This window comes from Schistocerca gregaria, chromosome 10 (assembly GCF_023897955.1).
Source record: "Schistocerca gregaria isolate iqSchGreg1 chromosome 10, iqSchGreg1.2, whole genome shotgun sequence".
NCBI lineage: Eukaryota > Metazoa > Arthropoda > Insecta > Orthoptera > Acrididae > Schistocerca > Schistocerca gregaria.
This window is the reverse complement of record NC_064929.1, coordinates 211,474,056-211,490,434: the sequence shown is the minus strand read 5'-3', so window position 1 is coordinate 211,490,434 and position 16,379 is coordinate 211,474,056. Positions and strand designations below refer to the sequence as shown.

The 16,379-nt window shown below is 46.6% G+C and overlaps 1 protein-coding gene across 1 annotated transcript in view; it reads right to left on the bottom strand.

Annotated features, from left to right (window-relative positions):
* The window catches only part of LOC126293477 (ras-associated and pleckstrin homology domains-containing protein 1-like), a 222,657-nt gene that overhangs the window by 69,918 nt on the left and 136,360 nt on the right, over positions 1-16,379 (bottom strand). Inside the window, exons 4-6 of the mRNA XM_049986719.1 lie at positions 10,381-10,480; positions 6,891-7,129; positions 2,147-2,369 (exon numbers count right to left, since the gene is read on the bottom strand). Coding sequence (XP_049842676.1) covers positions 2,147-2,369; positions 6,891-7,129; positions 10,381-10,480 — 562 coding nt within the window. The remainder of the gene's footprint in view (positions 1-2,146; positions 2,370-6,890; positions 7,130-10,380; positions 10,481-16,379) is intronic.

Genomic DNA, 16,379 nt, shown 5'->3' with positions numbered 1-16,379 from the left:
GTGACGTCTGATGATACCATCTCCAAGCGGGTATTGCGGCTGTTATTTACTCTCGCGATGGGAGCTATAATCAGTTTATCACGTAGCTGAGTGGCTCCGGTACGGTTGCTCAGCGTGCTCGGTAGTAAAAAAACGGAGTGTATGGATCAACGAAGAACCTGAACGGGTGTCATCGGAAGTCCGCCCCGAATGAATTCAACACACAGTATAGAACAAAATGAGACCAACATAAAAAAGTTGTCAGCGTGACAGAATGTCGATTCTAACGGCCCGGGTTCTATTCCCGGCTGGATCGGAGGTTTTCTCCGCTCAGGGACTGGGTGATGTGTTGTTCTCATTATCATCATTTCATTCCCATCGACATGCAAGTCGCCGAAGTGGCGTCAACTGCAAAGCCTTCCACCAGGCGAACGGTCTACCCGACGGGAGGCCCTAGCCACAAGGCATTTCCATTTTATCAGTTTATCATGATATATTTTGCTTGTTGGGCATTTAATTTTTCATTAGTTTTCTTCATTCTCCATCTGGATGTAGAAATATGAAGTAACTCGTCCAAGAACTTGGAAGTAAATCGGTCAACTTCTTTCCGAGGAGCTTGTTAACAACCTTCCTCCTTTATACATTTGATACATATAGACCGAAGAGCCAAAGAAATTGGTACACATGCCTAATATTGGATAAGGCCCCGACGAGCACGCAGAAATGTCGCAACAGATCAGCTGGTCTGCAAAAAATAAATGGGTGTGTGCACTATGGGACTTAATATCAGAGGTCATCAGTCCCCTAGACTCAGAACTTCTTAAACCTAGCTAACCTAGGGACGTCACACACATCCATGCCCGAGGCAGGATTCGAACCTGCGGCCGTAGCGATCGCGCGGTTCCAGACTTAAGCACGTTTTTTTGTTTTGTTTTTCATTTTGTTCGATAGTTCCTTGCGTTTGGTCTGGGCGGACAACACAAGACAGCCGTTCAAGTTGATCGTTGATGCCTTGACACAGTTTTTTTCATTACAGAGAGCACGCAGCGCTCTGACCGAACGCGCTGAGCTATCGTTCAGGCAAGCTCCTACAACCACTCGGCCACAACGGCCTGCAGCTGGTCTGCCTCATGTATCGTTATATCCAAATGGTTTATAAATGTTAAGCTACATTCAGATTCGATGATGGCACCTTTAGTGTGTTGAAACCGGTTATCTAGTAAACAGCATTTAAGTGATCTTGGCTTTTGAATTATTTCTACTTAAATATGTTACCTAGACAAATGAATTCCCAAAATGTAATAACATTAATTGTTTTTTGATATCGCGATCTTTTTTCCGGCAGTGTGATTGTCTTCAGAATATATGATCTCAAAATTTTATGAAAACCTAATGAAAATATTTTTGAAGTTCCAATCGCCTGTCGCTCACCATGAAAGCTGCAACACCCAGTAGCGAGCAGCAGGGACGAGGTTGACCGTATATAAAGAGATCATCCACTCCATATTGCCGCATCCAATTAATCCACGACTGCAGATAGGTAATCCAATAAACAGATCTCTAAAGTTACCTGTTGTTTGCCTTCCTGACCAATTAAATGCATGCACAAGATGATTTTTGCCGTGTCACAAATGTTGCCCCTATGGAGCACCTCTAATGTGAGTTACAAACTTGGAGATACCCTTTGTGTTCACTGCTATGCCTCCATTTTCTGGAAGTACGTAATTTAAGTGGAGTCGTCTTCTAAAACCTAGGAGGTACCTACGAATAACTCTCTATCTAGCTGTGACATTTAAACAACATTGCATCAACGCTAAGACGGGAGTCTGAATGGCGAACATCATTATCAGGCCCCTAATAAGTTTGTCACACGGTACTGACAAAGGGCTCTGTGTGTATACTCTGTGGAACGCATCTTTACACAAGTAGGGGTGGACAACGCAGTGAGCGAGTCAGTGAAGATTGCTACAACATTGGACCATAGAATAAGATATGAGGTAAGTGGATTTACCAAATAAGTACTTCAGTCACGTACTATTCTGTAGAGAAAGTTGGCACGCGCCATGATGACCGAATACAAGGTGGAGGAGCAGAGGACTGGAGAACGTGATGACAATGATAAGATAGCAGCAAGTGTGTACAGGGATGACGTGAGGGCTGGACTCACCGCTACGACCCGAACCCGGAGGGTCGGAGCCCGCGGTCAGCGACTGGTTGTGGTCGGACATGGCGGGGACGGGCGGCATGTCCAGCAGAGGCGGCAGGTCCAGCTCCGGGGGCAGCGGGGGCGGCGACGGCGGCGGCGACGTCTGCGTCTCCGGGGACTCCGTGGCTGGGAGGCTCTCGCCGGCGAGGGCGTCCAGTGGCGGCGGCTTCTCCTTGTCTAGACCCTGCACAAGGCGCCAGGGTGAGGTGAGGAGAGGCAAGAAAAACTGTACGGGTTAAATGGGTAGTAAAGGGAAACGGCATGGGCGTGGAAAGTAGGAAAGAAACTCTCCGTGTAGCGTTAACAGCACCTGTTAGCATTTGTCTACCAGAGATTGTTACAGCTAAATTTTTTTATGGACCTATGGGTATAAATATATGAAACTGAGTAAACAGGACAACTACCCTGTAGAGTTATTATGATTAGGAGAGAAGTGGATGAAATGATGTTAGAAGAACAGTGAGCATTTTGTATTGTCTGTTAAGTATTGGAGTGTAGATGCGATCTGAAGTTTTCACGGCGTATTTCCAATTTGAACAGTTCTCGGGTATCCGACCGGGTAGCGTCGTCATTTCTCCACAATATTTCGGCAGACGTACACGCTGCCATCTTCAGATGGTTCCTGACGAATGTTGTGCTGACATGAGATGGCTGGGTTTGCACCCATGCTAGTTCTGGAGAGCCAGCGTTCTTTCAACGCTCTGTCTCACGAAATGATCCTGTGGGTTCGTATGTGGCTTGTGTGCAGTAATGGCTTGGGGATTTTCCCCCCGGGTGGATGGCGTTAGTGATGATGATGTTGATAGAGGTGGAGATGAGTATCCTGTTTCATGAGGATGAGAAGATGGTTACCGCCTGTAGTGGCGATGGAGTGTGTTGATAGGAGCTCTGAGTTGAGGGTGAGGGTTCCGTCCCAGTGTATTGATGAGCTGGTACGGTGATGAATGAGATGATTCGTAGAATGTTTGTGATTTTTGTTTCATTATGTGATAGAAAGAGGGTTGCCCTAGCATTGCCCTGATTTCCTCATTGCTAGTCAGTCTTGGTACGTCTGCAATAATTCTTAGGGTTTTATACACAGAGGCAACAGCAGTCGAAGTTATTCTTAACAACCACCCCACACTTCTGGTGGCGGCATACCACCCACCCCAAGCCAGACTGTTTCCCAGTGACCTGGACGATCTCTTGGACATAAACCACAGAACCATAATAGTAGGGGACCTGAATGCCAAGCACAGGGCATGGGGATGTCGTACTACAAACACAAGTGGCAACAAACTACTGAGATACCTTGATAACCATCCAGCAGTAAGGGTTGTCTCAACTGATGAGCCTACTCATGTTCCCTATGACTCCAGGTGCCTGCCTGACAAATTGGACATATTCCTCTTAAAAAACGTTAACCTCAACACAACGACAGAGGTAATCAACAGCCTAAATTCAGACCATAGCCCTGTTATTCTAAGATTTCAGGGTGACCAAGACATTCCAAGTAACAGAATAATTACAACTTACAACACAAATTGGGCGAGGTACAAGGAACTGGTCACTCTACACATACCTGACCAGGCTCCTGACATGCAGACCCCAGAAGAAATCGACCAGGCTATAGCAGAATTAACCCAAATCATCACGACGTGTGGGGAAGCATCAACCATCAAAATGTTGTGCTGTTCCTCGCGATGCCCTATATATACTAGCCGCTACCCCCTCCACCGTTCCTCTCCTGGTTTCTGTGGTGCGACCGGCGCGGCGGCTACTGCAGGTGATGGGGGAAGCGGCGCCTGGGTCTGAACTGGGAATTTCTCCAACACCTCAACTCTCTGCATCCCAACACACAGTTCACCATGGAGGTGGAGCAGGATGGTGCCCTACCGTTTCTTGACGTCCCGGTGAAACGGAAACCTGACGGCAAGCTGGGACACACTGTATACAGAAAACCTACACACACCGATTTGTACCTAAATGCCTTCAGTTGCCACCACAACTCCCAGCGTGAAGGCGTTTTGGGAACACTTGTTCACAGGGCACGATCGCTCTGCGATCAGGAGAGCCTTCCAGCAGAACTGCAGCACCTAGAGACAACATTTCGAAAAAATGGGTACAACCAGAAGCGAATAAGACACGCACTCAGACAGACTGCGCCAAGAGAACAAGGAGAAGGAACAGGAGAACACAAGTCGTTGGCGTGCATTCCGTTTGCCGGAAACACCTCAAGAAAAATCGGCAGAATCCTGGGGAAACACAATGTGAAATGTGTATTCCGACCCCGTGCAAAAACCTTGACTCTACTGGGTTCAGTGAAAGATGACCTAGGCCTTCGAAAAGCAGGCGTATCAAATTCCCCGTCGGTGCGGAAAATCACACATTGGGGAGACAGTCCGCACTGTTGAAGAGAGGTGCCGCCAATACAAGCGCCGCACTGAATTACGCCAGGCCGCTAAATCAGCCGTGGCTGACCATCGTATAAAGACTGGCCATACTATGGACTATGAAAAAACAAAAAACTTTGTCAGTCCTCCTACCACTGGGACTGTGATACTAAAGAGGCCATCGAAATCCGACTTCAGGACGATCTAATTAATAAAGACAGCGGCCTTCAACTTAGTCAGGCTTGGAACCCTGCACTCAGCCTGGAGAGAAAGATGCGGTCGCAGAGATCGAGGACCGCCCCCGACAGCGACAGCAGGGAGACTGCAGACCCCAGTTCAGACCCAGGCGCCGCTACCCCCACCACCTGCAGTAGCCGCCGCGCCGGCTGCGCCATAGACACCAGGAGAGGAACGGTGGAGGGGGTAACGGCTAGTATAGGAGGAACAGCACAGCATTCGTCAGGAGACAAAGATACGTGAAAAACATAGTTTTTGTGGTTTGTCAATCCAGGTGTAAAATATTTTCCCCGCTGCACAAGACTTTTTACAGTCGAGTAGAGGCACTTAATTTCGTTTGTTCTGTGAGGCAGTGTAACATTTGAGATTATGAGAAAAGAAGTTGCACATGTGTTTGTGTCCAGCTACGATGACACATTTTTTTCCAAAGAACAGTGAGACAGTGGCTTAGGGGAATAATGGGATGATTTGTCACTGTTGTTTTACAGTCGAAGCTTTTTCTTGAGAATGAGAGCATGGTCCAAGTAGGCTGTATTCTTTTTATTATCCGTCCAATTGGCCCAATTCCAACCGTGAGCTATTTTCAAGCACATTTCTTAAGCTTCCAGCTTCATTTCATATTCTAAGGTGGAAGCTCAAGAGAGGTGCTTGAAAATGACCCATGGCTGAAATTGGCAGTGAAAAGAATACAGCCTATTTGGACCACGTTCTACTACACGTTGAGGTTGTGTACCCCACACAAAAATAAAATTTTAAAATCTATGAAAGATCTGAATGAAGCTTGTGTGGAATATGGGATACAAATAAACACAGCAAAAACAAAAAGTATGTTCAAAAATGTTCCAATGTGTGTGAAATCTTATGGTTCTTAACTGCTAAGATCATCAGATCCTAAACTTACACACTACTTAATCTAAATTATCCTAAGGACAAACACACACACCCATGCCCGAGGGAGGACTCGAATCTCCGCCGGGACCAGCCGCACAGTCCATGACTGCAGCGCTCTAGACCGCTCGGCTAACCCCGCGCGGCACAAAAAGTATGATCATCAGTACAAGACGCAGACTGTCCAGTATTTAAATAGGACAATCTACCATTAGCCAAGTAAGTGCATTTAAATATCTTGGAAGCACAATAACTGAAGACTTGAGATGTCACCAGGAGGTGAAAACTCGAATTGCCATAGCGAAGGAGACATTCAACAGAAAGAGGAGAGACTTATTGGCAAATTAGATAAAGCTCTAAGGAAAAGGCTTGGCAAACATTTTGTCTGAAGTGTGGCACTGTATGGGGCAGAAACATGGACGCTGAGGCGGGAGGATGAAAAAAGGCTAGAAGCAATTGAGATGTGGATGTGGAGGAGAATGGAGGGAAGAAGCTGGGTGGAAAGATTGAGTAATGAAAGAGTATTGGAAAGCGTTGGTGAGAGAAGATGTCTGCTGAAGGTTGTAAGAGAAAGGAAAAAGAAATGGTTGGGACATTCACTGAGAAGAGAATGCTTGGTGGCAGATGCTTTGGAAGGATTGGTTTGTGGGAGATGATTGAGAGAAAGAAGGAGAGACAAGATGATAGACGAGATAAAGGGAAGAGGAAATTACGCAGACCTGCAGAGGATGGCAGAAGACTGGACAGCCTGGAGAACTACCATGTGAAAACCTGCCTTTTGGCAGAACACTGATGATGATGAAGCAAACAGAGTAAAACTACCTGCAGAGTGAGAGTAAAAACGATGTGTGGTTAGTGGGTGGGGATAAACACACACATATGGACACGTGCAAGTGCAGGGTAGGTGGATTAAGATGGAGATGATAGGGTGTACTTGTGTTTCATAAAAATGTAATGGAATTGTATTCATTGTTTCTTGTGAGGCACTTTTATTAAGAGACAGTATTATGAGATTGGAATATATCCAACAAATGATGGAGGGCGTTGGGTGCAAGGAGCACTCTTGCATGAAAAGGTTGACACAAGAGAGGCATTCGTGGTGGGTCACATCAGATCTGTCACAGACGACATACGAAGAAGACATATGCAAATACAACGAAATGAAGTGTGCCACAGGGATGAATGCTGGGTCCTGCACAACTGCTCACCGCAGTCTTGTCGGGCGCGCCCTTCTTGGCGAGCCTGGTGTCCTTCTTGGGGAAGGCGGCCGCGGGAGGAGTGCCCTTCTGCTGCGCTGTCACCTCGGCGGCGGCGGAGAACTGCGGGGGTGGCTGGCCCGCCGGGTCGGGGGCGTCGGTGAGGCGCAGCTGCTGCCAGTAGGGCGAGCCCGCCCCCACCTCTGGAACTGGAGCTGGAGCCACTTCCGCATCTGGCGTGGACGGCGCCGCTGCAGAGAACACGCTCAGTGTTAGCACTGCCACCACACCAAGTACACCGCAGCGATATTCATAAATGAAAAATCCTGCTTTGTTACTAACTGAGTGGAAATCGGGTAGATGTTATTAACAGTTTTGTCATTAGCTTGCAAAGAACTGGTGGTTACAATGAAGATAAAAAGAAATTATCTCCGCCACTTCTCCGTTTCCAAATAAATACAGTTCTGAGATATAGACTTCAACTAAGTCTGGAAGGTAGCTGGGGCACTGGCGATGCAAAACGGATACATCTAAATGGTGCACTGACAGTTTCAATCTTTCGAGAGACATCGTCCAAATGACTAGAGATAAGGTCAATTTTCAACACTTGTCCTGCAGCGAGACGGGAAACAATGTCCTCGATTTTGGGAATGGTATAATAAGTACCTTAGCGGTTTTAGAAGGTTGTAAGTAGGCTGTTTAGGTTTTAATGTTGGTAACGTCACCTAGCGGTCTGTATGAAAATCACTGGCTGTGCTGTGTGCAGTCTGTGGCTGGTTGGCATTCTTTGAATATTCGCCATTGTAGTGTTGGGCAGTTGGATATGAACAGCGCGTAGCGTTGCGCAGTTGGAGGTGAGCCGCCAGCAGTGGTGGATGTGGGGAGAGAAATGGCGGAATTTCCATCAGAAAGAGTAAATTTTTAAGATTGAACTGATATAGGTATGATGACTTTGGAACATTATTAAGGTAAATACATTGTTTGTTCTCTCCAAAATCTTTCATTTCCTAGACTATGCCTATCAGTAGTTAGAATCTTATTTAGCTGGCAGTAGTGGCGCACGCTGTATTGCAGTAGTTCGAGTAATGAAGATTTTTGTGAGGTAAGTGATTAATGAAAGGTATAGGTTATTGTTAGTCAGGGGCATTCTTTTGTAGGGATTATTGAAAGTCAGACTGCGTTATCCTAAAAACATTGTGTGTCAGTTTAGTGTTGATCAGAATAGGTAAAGAGCGAAATGTCTGAGTACGTTCAGTTCTGCTCAGCTGTTTGAAAATAAAATGATGTAAAAGGTTTATCAGCACAGTCATTCATAAATTTTTCGAAGGGGACGTTTCAAGGTGACCGTGCGGAGACTACAGGGTGGGGCAGGTAAAAGCGGCCTGGACGAGTGTTGTTAATGTATGCGTTAACCGCGCTCCACACCACATGTACGCCCGCCATGTGGGCCACACCAGTTCGGAGCGTAGTGCGGGTTGTGTCAGTGTGAATGGATCACTGCAGAGGGGACGATGGGACTCACAGTGGGTGTTCGTTGTGGAGAGCTGCGTGACAACAAAGTCGCGGAAACGGTGTGGTCAGTTGTTTGCTGAAGAATTTATTGATGTCAAACTGCCAGCAGAGAGTGCCACGCAACGCTTAATCAGTAAATGGCGTCAGACAGGATCTGTTTTCCACAACTCAAAACAGGTTCCGAAACGTGCCCACACACCAGAAAATGTGGCTGCAGTTCACCGGAAAAAGCTTCAGAGTCCTACCAAAGCAACGCGGTGCTTGTTGAAAGGCTGGCATCACACGTCGAGTATGTGGACGAGTACTCCACCTGAAACTGCACATGCTTCCCGACCGAGGGTCCGCTCTTCATGCATTAAAATCAGCTGACGTTCCTCAGCGCCTCCAGTTTCGTGACTGTCAGTTTACTGAGATAACAATGAATGACTTTATGTCTGGTTTCATCTGAGTGGCGTTCACCCCGGTAGCTGAGTGATCAGCGCGACAGAATGTCAGTGCTAAGGGCCCGTTCAGGGACTGGGTGTTGAGTTGTCCTAATCATCATCATTTAATCCACATCGATGCTCAAAGCGCCGAAGTGGCGTCATATCGAAAGACTTGTACCCGGCGAGCGGTCTACCCGACGGGAGGCCCTAGTCACACTACCTGAGTGGCTTTGTCAACTCACAGAATCACAAGTTCTGGGCATAACTTCCACGAAACACCATTGCATGACCAGAGCCGTGCGGAGTGGCCGCGCGGTTTGAGGCGCCATGTCACGGACTGTGCGGCTCCTCCCGCCGGAGGTTTGAGTCCTCCCTCGGGCATGGGTGTGTGTGTGTGTGTGTGTGTGTGTGTGTGTGTGTGTGTGTGTGTGTGTGTGTGTGTGTTCTTAGCGTTGTTGTTGTTGTTGTGGTCTTCAGTCCTGAGACTGGTTTGATGCAGTTCTCCATGCTACTCTATCATGTCCAAGCTTCTTCATCTCCCAGAACCCACTGCAACCCACATCCGTCCATTTAAAGCGAATTTGATTTTCACCTTCATAGTGCCGCCGCTAGCCCCACTCTTACGCGACCGACGCGAAATGAGAATATAATTCATCTTTCATATGTAGAAACACGCTTATCAACTTTAGTTGATGTCTCACAACTCCATGTTGGTGTTTGCCATTTTTTTTCAGTCAGTGTACATTGACTTTGTTCAACAATACTTTATGTAACAGAGACAGCTGATTAATATTCTAAATATCAAATGCTAAAAAAAGAGGAATAATCATATAATGATTTAATATTATTTGATTATTTATCATCAAGCAGCAACTTCTTCAGATAAAAGAAAAACTGCAGCAATTCTTGTGTGTTGTCCGCATTTTGTTTTTGGACTTTATCGTAATTAACGATATCAGAAGAATGCTGAAGATTAGGTGGTAGATCACATAACTAATGAGGAGGTATTGAATAGGATTGGGGACAAGTTTGTGGCACAACTTGACTAGAAGAAGGGATCGGTTGGTAGGACATGTTATGAAGCATCAAGGGATCACCAATTTAGGTTTGGAGGGCAGCGTGGAGGGTAAAAATCGTCGAGGGAGACCCCTAAGCAGATTCAGAAGGATGTAGGTTGCAGTAGGTACTGGAAGATGAAGAAGCTTGCACAGGATAGAGTAGCATGGAGAGCTGCATCAAACCAGTCTCTGGACTGAAGACCACAATAACAACAACAATCCGTTGCATACCAAACACAACATTGATATTCTGGTTTTCTTTTCAGATGTTGGAGGCGTTAGCTGTTCTGGCAGACTGCTAACTGATAAACCTCTAACTAAGCATTTCCGTCGGTCAATTCCCCTGCTGGCGTCATTGACGGAGAGTGAATAGCGAGTTGATCATTTACTGTTCGCTACTGAGCGTAGATGTGGCTAAGTCCGGTTTGAGGTGGATGGCTACAGGTGGGGGCGTGCTTGTTTCCTAGTCGGTGACCGTGATCCAATGAGGAACTGCCGTGTACTCACGTGGTGCCTGGCTGGAGTCGTCGGCCACTGGAACGCAGCGGTCCTGGTCCTTCTGGAAGCCCGCGCAGCACTCCTCCACCAGCCGGTCGCGAGACACCACCTGCACAGGAACGCACTCTGCACCACCCATCACTCTACTCACTGCGCTACGGAGGCTCGCGGAAAAGCGCTTAAATGCAGTAATTACAAAGAATGAGATCTTAGCTGCAGAAGGAAATAAAAATAGAACACAACAGGACTAAATGAATGCACCTGCTTTAACTCGCTACAATCACTAATACACTGTAAGAAAAAAAAAAAAAAAAACCACCTTTCGCTCTTATGCAAGCACTTACTCGGATGCCACTGATTGACAGTGTTGTTCAATGTTCTCCTGAGGTACATAGTGCCAAAACTGTACAACTCGTGAATTTGATCATCCAAATCCGGAGCTGGTTGCAGATTCCTGCCCATAATGCTCCAGTCGTTCTATTAGGCAGAAATCCCGCGACGGTGTTGGCTGAAGGTGGGGTCTGACAGGCACGGAGAGAATCAGTAGAAACTCCAGTCGTGTGCGGACGAGCGTTATCTTGCTGAAACGTAACCCCAGGATGGCTTTCCATGAAGAGCAACAAAACGGAGCGTAGAATGTCGTCGACGCACCGCAGTGCTGTGAGGGTGTCCGGGTGGCGACCAAAGGGGTCCTGCTGTGGAATGAAACGCCATCACTCTTGGTGGTCAGGCTGTGTGGCGGGCGTCAGTCACGTTGGCATCCCACAACTGAAGACAGTTCTTCTCATGGCAATGAGATTCCAAGCTCTCTAGCCTGGGAAGCTATTTGTTCTCTCAGGAGGACAACTTTGGTTGTCATCCGTGCCACCCTTCCACCACAGCTGTGCGTCGACGATACTCTACGTCCCGCTTTGTTACCATTCATGGGCAGCCATTCTGGGCTTACATTTCAGCAAGATGATGGCTGTCTCCACACGGCGAGAGTTTCTACTGCTCGTCTTCGAGCTTAGCAAACCCTACCTCGGCGAGAAGGATTGCCAGATTACTGCAGAGTTGAGAACGTCTGGAGGATTATGGGCAGGGTTCTGCAACCTGCTCAAGATTATGACGATCTAACGTGCCAGTAGGATAGACTTAAGCAAGGTATCCACCACGAGAACATGCAACAACTTTTTTTTTTTAATCTTATGCGACTTTACAGTTAAGGTCATCAGTTGCTAAGCTTACACACTACTTAACCTAAATTATCCTAAGGGCAAACATACACACACACATGCCCGAGGGAGGACTCGAACCTCTGCCGGGATCAGCCGCACAGTCCATGACTGCAGCGCCCATAGACCACTCGGATAATCCCACGCGGCGCAACAACTATCAATCGATGCCGAGCAGGATAACTGCTTGCATAAGGATGAGAGATGGACCAACGCGTTACTTGAATGTGTGAAGCACTTTCCCTTGAGTAAATCATTAAACGTTTCTGAAACTGTTCTGATTTGTTCGTCTGTACATTTACGTCACATCTACCGATTTACATGCCATTCGGATAATTCTTTCGTCGTGTGTCTTTTTTACTTTCTTGTCTTAGGATGTATGCATGTCTGTTGCAGATCTGGAGGTGTGTTTAAGAAATAACGGGATTTTTTTTTTTTGCTTTTACTCGAAAACTTTACTCGCTCGTCTGTCACATTTCTTTGCGCGACGAAATACCCTCATATAAGAATCGCTAATTACTACGAGACCAATAGCGCGTAAACAGAGGTTGAGTCCACAACGAATACATGTCGGTAGGTGTTTGTAGCGCAGTATTTGTTTGGCTGTGATGTCATCGTACCAGTGCAGGCGCAGGCGCGTAAAGTTGTAAACTGATGTAGCTTGGAAACGCGATTAGGTGCGATGTCGATTTTGGTGCCACTGGGAGACCTTGCGAAGCGGTGCTGGAAACCAAAATGAAACAACAGATATATTTCCGGGTTTAGGTTGAAAATCGGTATTAAATTGAGTATTACAAAATAATTGATCGTGTCGCCTCATAACACTCGGAATTATAAAAAACGCAGGTCAGAGGAAAGGTCGTGCCGAAAGGAATCCGAAATGCCTAAAACGTCCCGTGCCGAAACAGAGACGTAAGGCAGCGTCTAAAATGGAATGCAGTGCTGGCGAAGAGCCGTCAAGGAGCTCCCCACTGTATTAAATACACCGAAGAACCATAGAAACTGGTACACCTGCTTAATATCGTGTAGAGTCCACGTGAGCACGCACAAGTGCCGCAACACGACATGGTATGGACTCGACTAATGTCTGAAGTAGTGCTGGAGGAAACTGACGTCGAGAATCCTGCAGGGTTGTCCGTAAATCCGTAAGAGTACGGGGAGGGGGGGGGGTGGAGATATCTTCTGGACAGCACTTTGTAACGTGTCCAAGATATCCTCAATGATGTTCATGGGTGGGGAGTTTGGTGGCCAGCGTAAGTGTTTAAACTCAGAGCCACTCTGTAGCAATTCTGGACGTGTGGGATGTCGCATTGTTCTGCTGGAATTACCCAAGTCCGTCGGAATGCACAATGGACGTGAATGGATGCTTACGTATGTGTCACCTGTCACAGTAGACGTATCAGGAATTCCATATTACTCCAACTGCACACGCCTCACACCATTACAGAGACTCTACCAGCTTGAACAGTCCCCCTGCTGACGTGTAAGGACCTTGGATTCATGAGGTTTCCATACCTGTACACGTCCTGTACACGTCCATCCGCTCGACACAATCTGAAACGAGACTCGTTCGACCAGGGAACATGTTTCCAGTCATCAACAATCCAATGTTGGTGTTGACGGTCCAAGCGCGGCGTATGGCTTTGTTTCGTGCGGTCATCAAGGGTACACGAGTTGGCCTTCGGCTTCGAAAGCCCATGTAGATGATGTTTCGTTGAATGGTTCGCACGGTGACACTTGTTGATGGCCCAGCGTTGAAATCTGCAACAGTTTGCGGAAGGGTTGCACTACCGTCACGTTGAACGATTTTCTTCAGTCATCGTTGGTCCCGTTCTTGCAGGATCTTTTTCTGGTCGCAGCGATGTCGGGGATTTGATATTTTACCGGATTCCTTATAGTCACGGTGCACTCGCGGAATGGTCGTACGGGAAAATAGCCACTTAATCGCTACCTCTGAAATTCTCTGTCTCATCGCTCGTGCACCGACATAACGCCATGTTCAAACTCACTTAAATCTTCATAACTTACCATTGTAGCAGCAGTAACCGATCTAACAACTGCACCAGACACTTGCTGTGTTATAGAGGCATTGCCGACAGCAGCGCCTTATTATGCCTGTTTACCTCTGTAAGTATCTTTTCCTCTTCAGTGTTTATTCATTATTAAATTAAATCTTAATATGAAACAGTTCTCATGACTTTATCGCGCCGTTTATGCGATAAATCTAAGGCGCGGACTCGAACTGCGCATCCAGAAATTTTTTTGGAAAGAATTTTGCTTATTGGTCTCTGTCGATGTCATGCCCTTCAGTATAGTCCCCATTTGGTATTACATAAGCCAGCGCCTTCTCCAATCCCCAAGACACTTCTGGAACTCAAGTTAGGCGACAACTTTCAGCTCCCTCAGTGTTGCGTTTTTAATCTCATCTGTGCCCACTTTAAGGTTTTACCTATTTTTGGGAACAGAAGTCAGTCACGTGGCAATATTTCTGGAGCATATGAAGTGTGGGGAACTATTGAAGTACTGTTTTCAGGCCAAAAATTTATGAACAAGCAGCGAATTATGGACGGGTGAATTGTCGTGGTGCAAAATCCATTAACATTGTGTTCAAGAAGTCGTCAACAGCGCAAATATGTTTCACAGTATTGATAACCCAAAGCTGCATTTGGTTCTTTTCTTGTACTACCCATTGTCTGGTGACTGTATTATTGCAATTGGAGGATGAGTCAAAGTGTAGCTACAATCACAAAAATAAAATGTAAACGACAAAGGCAAGAGCATCACTATTGTCACTTGTTTAATGCAAATCGTTCTTAGCGATATGGGTCTGTAATTCAGCGGACTGCTCCTACTTCCTTTCTTGAGTGTTGGTGTTGTGCAACTTCCCAGTCTTTAGGTATGGGTCTTTCTACGAGCAAGTGAGTGTATATGACGGTCAAGTATGGAGCTATTGTGTCAGCGTACTCTGAAAGGAGTCTGGCCCAGAGGCCTTGCCTTTATTGGGTGATTTATGATGCTCCACTACATTGGTGATACATATGCCTAAGTTCCTCATTCTGTAAATTGTTCTTGATTTGAATTCTGGAACATTTACTTCGTCTTCTTTGGTGGAGGAAATACTGAAAACTGTTTAGTAACTCCGTTTTAGTGCCACTGTCATCAGAAATATTACGACTGCTATCGTGCAGTGAAGGTCTTGATGGTGTCTTGACACTAGTGAACTTAACACGAATCTCTTTGGCTATTCTGTGGTATCGATAGCAACGATGCCACGAGAGACACAAGCGACAGCGCCCTCTAGGCGGTGCTGTCGTGGTCTACGAGCTCCACGACTGCTTCAGCCCATTTCGTCAGATGCAGCGGCCAGGGCACTTCGCTTCAACTTCGCACCACCTTGCAAGTTATGTAATATGTTTGTCCACTGGTAAAGGTGCTTAGACTGTATTTGCAGTACCGAGAGATCAGTACCTTTTCCTGTTCCTGTTCCTTACCCACGCGCCGCCTCCCAGGCGGGATACAAAATATTCTATTAGATTTCTTTAACGAGTTTCGTTGTGGAAAGTATTAAGAGCATATCGCATTGAAGATAGCGGTGAATGTCGAGCTTATATAAAACTTCCCCAGTCTTGAGTATTTTACCGAGCGAGGTGGCACCGTAGTTAGCACACTGAACTTGCATTTGGGAGGATAACGGTTCAAACCCACGTATGGTCGTCCTGATTTAGGTTTTCCCTGATCTCTCTAAATCAGTTCAGGTAAATGCCGAGACGTTTCCTTTGAAAAGGCACGGACGACTTCCTTCCCCATCCTCCCCTAATTTGATGGGACCGATGACCTCGCTGTGTAGCCCCCCCCCCCCCCCTTCCCCGAATCAACCAACCAACCACCCATCTTGGGGATTTTGCGTTCTTTTAAATTTGGCATGCTTTTTTCGTTGCTTCTGCAACGCTGTTCTGGCCTGTTTGGTGTACTGTGCAACAGTACACCTGCTGTCATCTGACAACAGAACAGTTCCACGAATCGGACTGGTAACACACGAAATTACAAAACTCGCGTTAGTTTTTGAACACATCTCGCATAACGTTTTTGGTTACTTCAGCTTTTAAATGGTGATACTGTATGAAGAGGGACTGACAGTGTCTTTATTAATTAAAACTTCGGGGGTGAAATGCCGTGGTCCATATATAAAACTCCTTCTCCTTCCTGACGTTTCGTTGCCTTGTGCAGGCAACATCTCCACGGGATGGAAACACACAGCAACAGAACGTACCAGCGTGACTTCAAAGACTTTGGTACAGGAAATGTTCAAAATATCCTCCGTTAGCGAGGACACATGTATCCACCCTCCGTCGCATGGAATCCCTGATGCGCTGATGCAGCCCTGGAGAATGGCGTATTGTATCACAGCCGTCCACAACAAGAGCACGAAGAGTCTCCAGATTTGGTACCGGGGTTGCGTAGACAAGAGCTTTCAAATGCCCCCATAAATGAAAGTCAAGAGGGCTGAGGTCAGGAGAGCATGGAGGCCATGGAATTGGTCCGCCTCTACCAATCCATCGGTCACCGAATCTGTTGTTGAGAAGCGTACGAACACTTCGACTGAAATGTGCAGGAGCTCCATCTTGCATGAACCACATGTTGTGTCGTACTTGTAAAGGCACATGTTCTAGCAGCACAGGTAGAGTATCCCGTATGAAATCATGATAACGTGCTCTATTGAGCGTAGCTGGAAGAACATACTGACGAAACTAAAATGAGCTCTAACATGGAATTTAAGCGTTTCCGGACACGTTC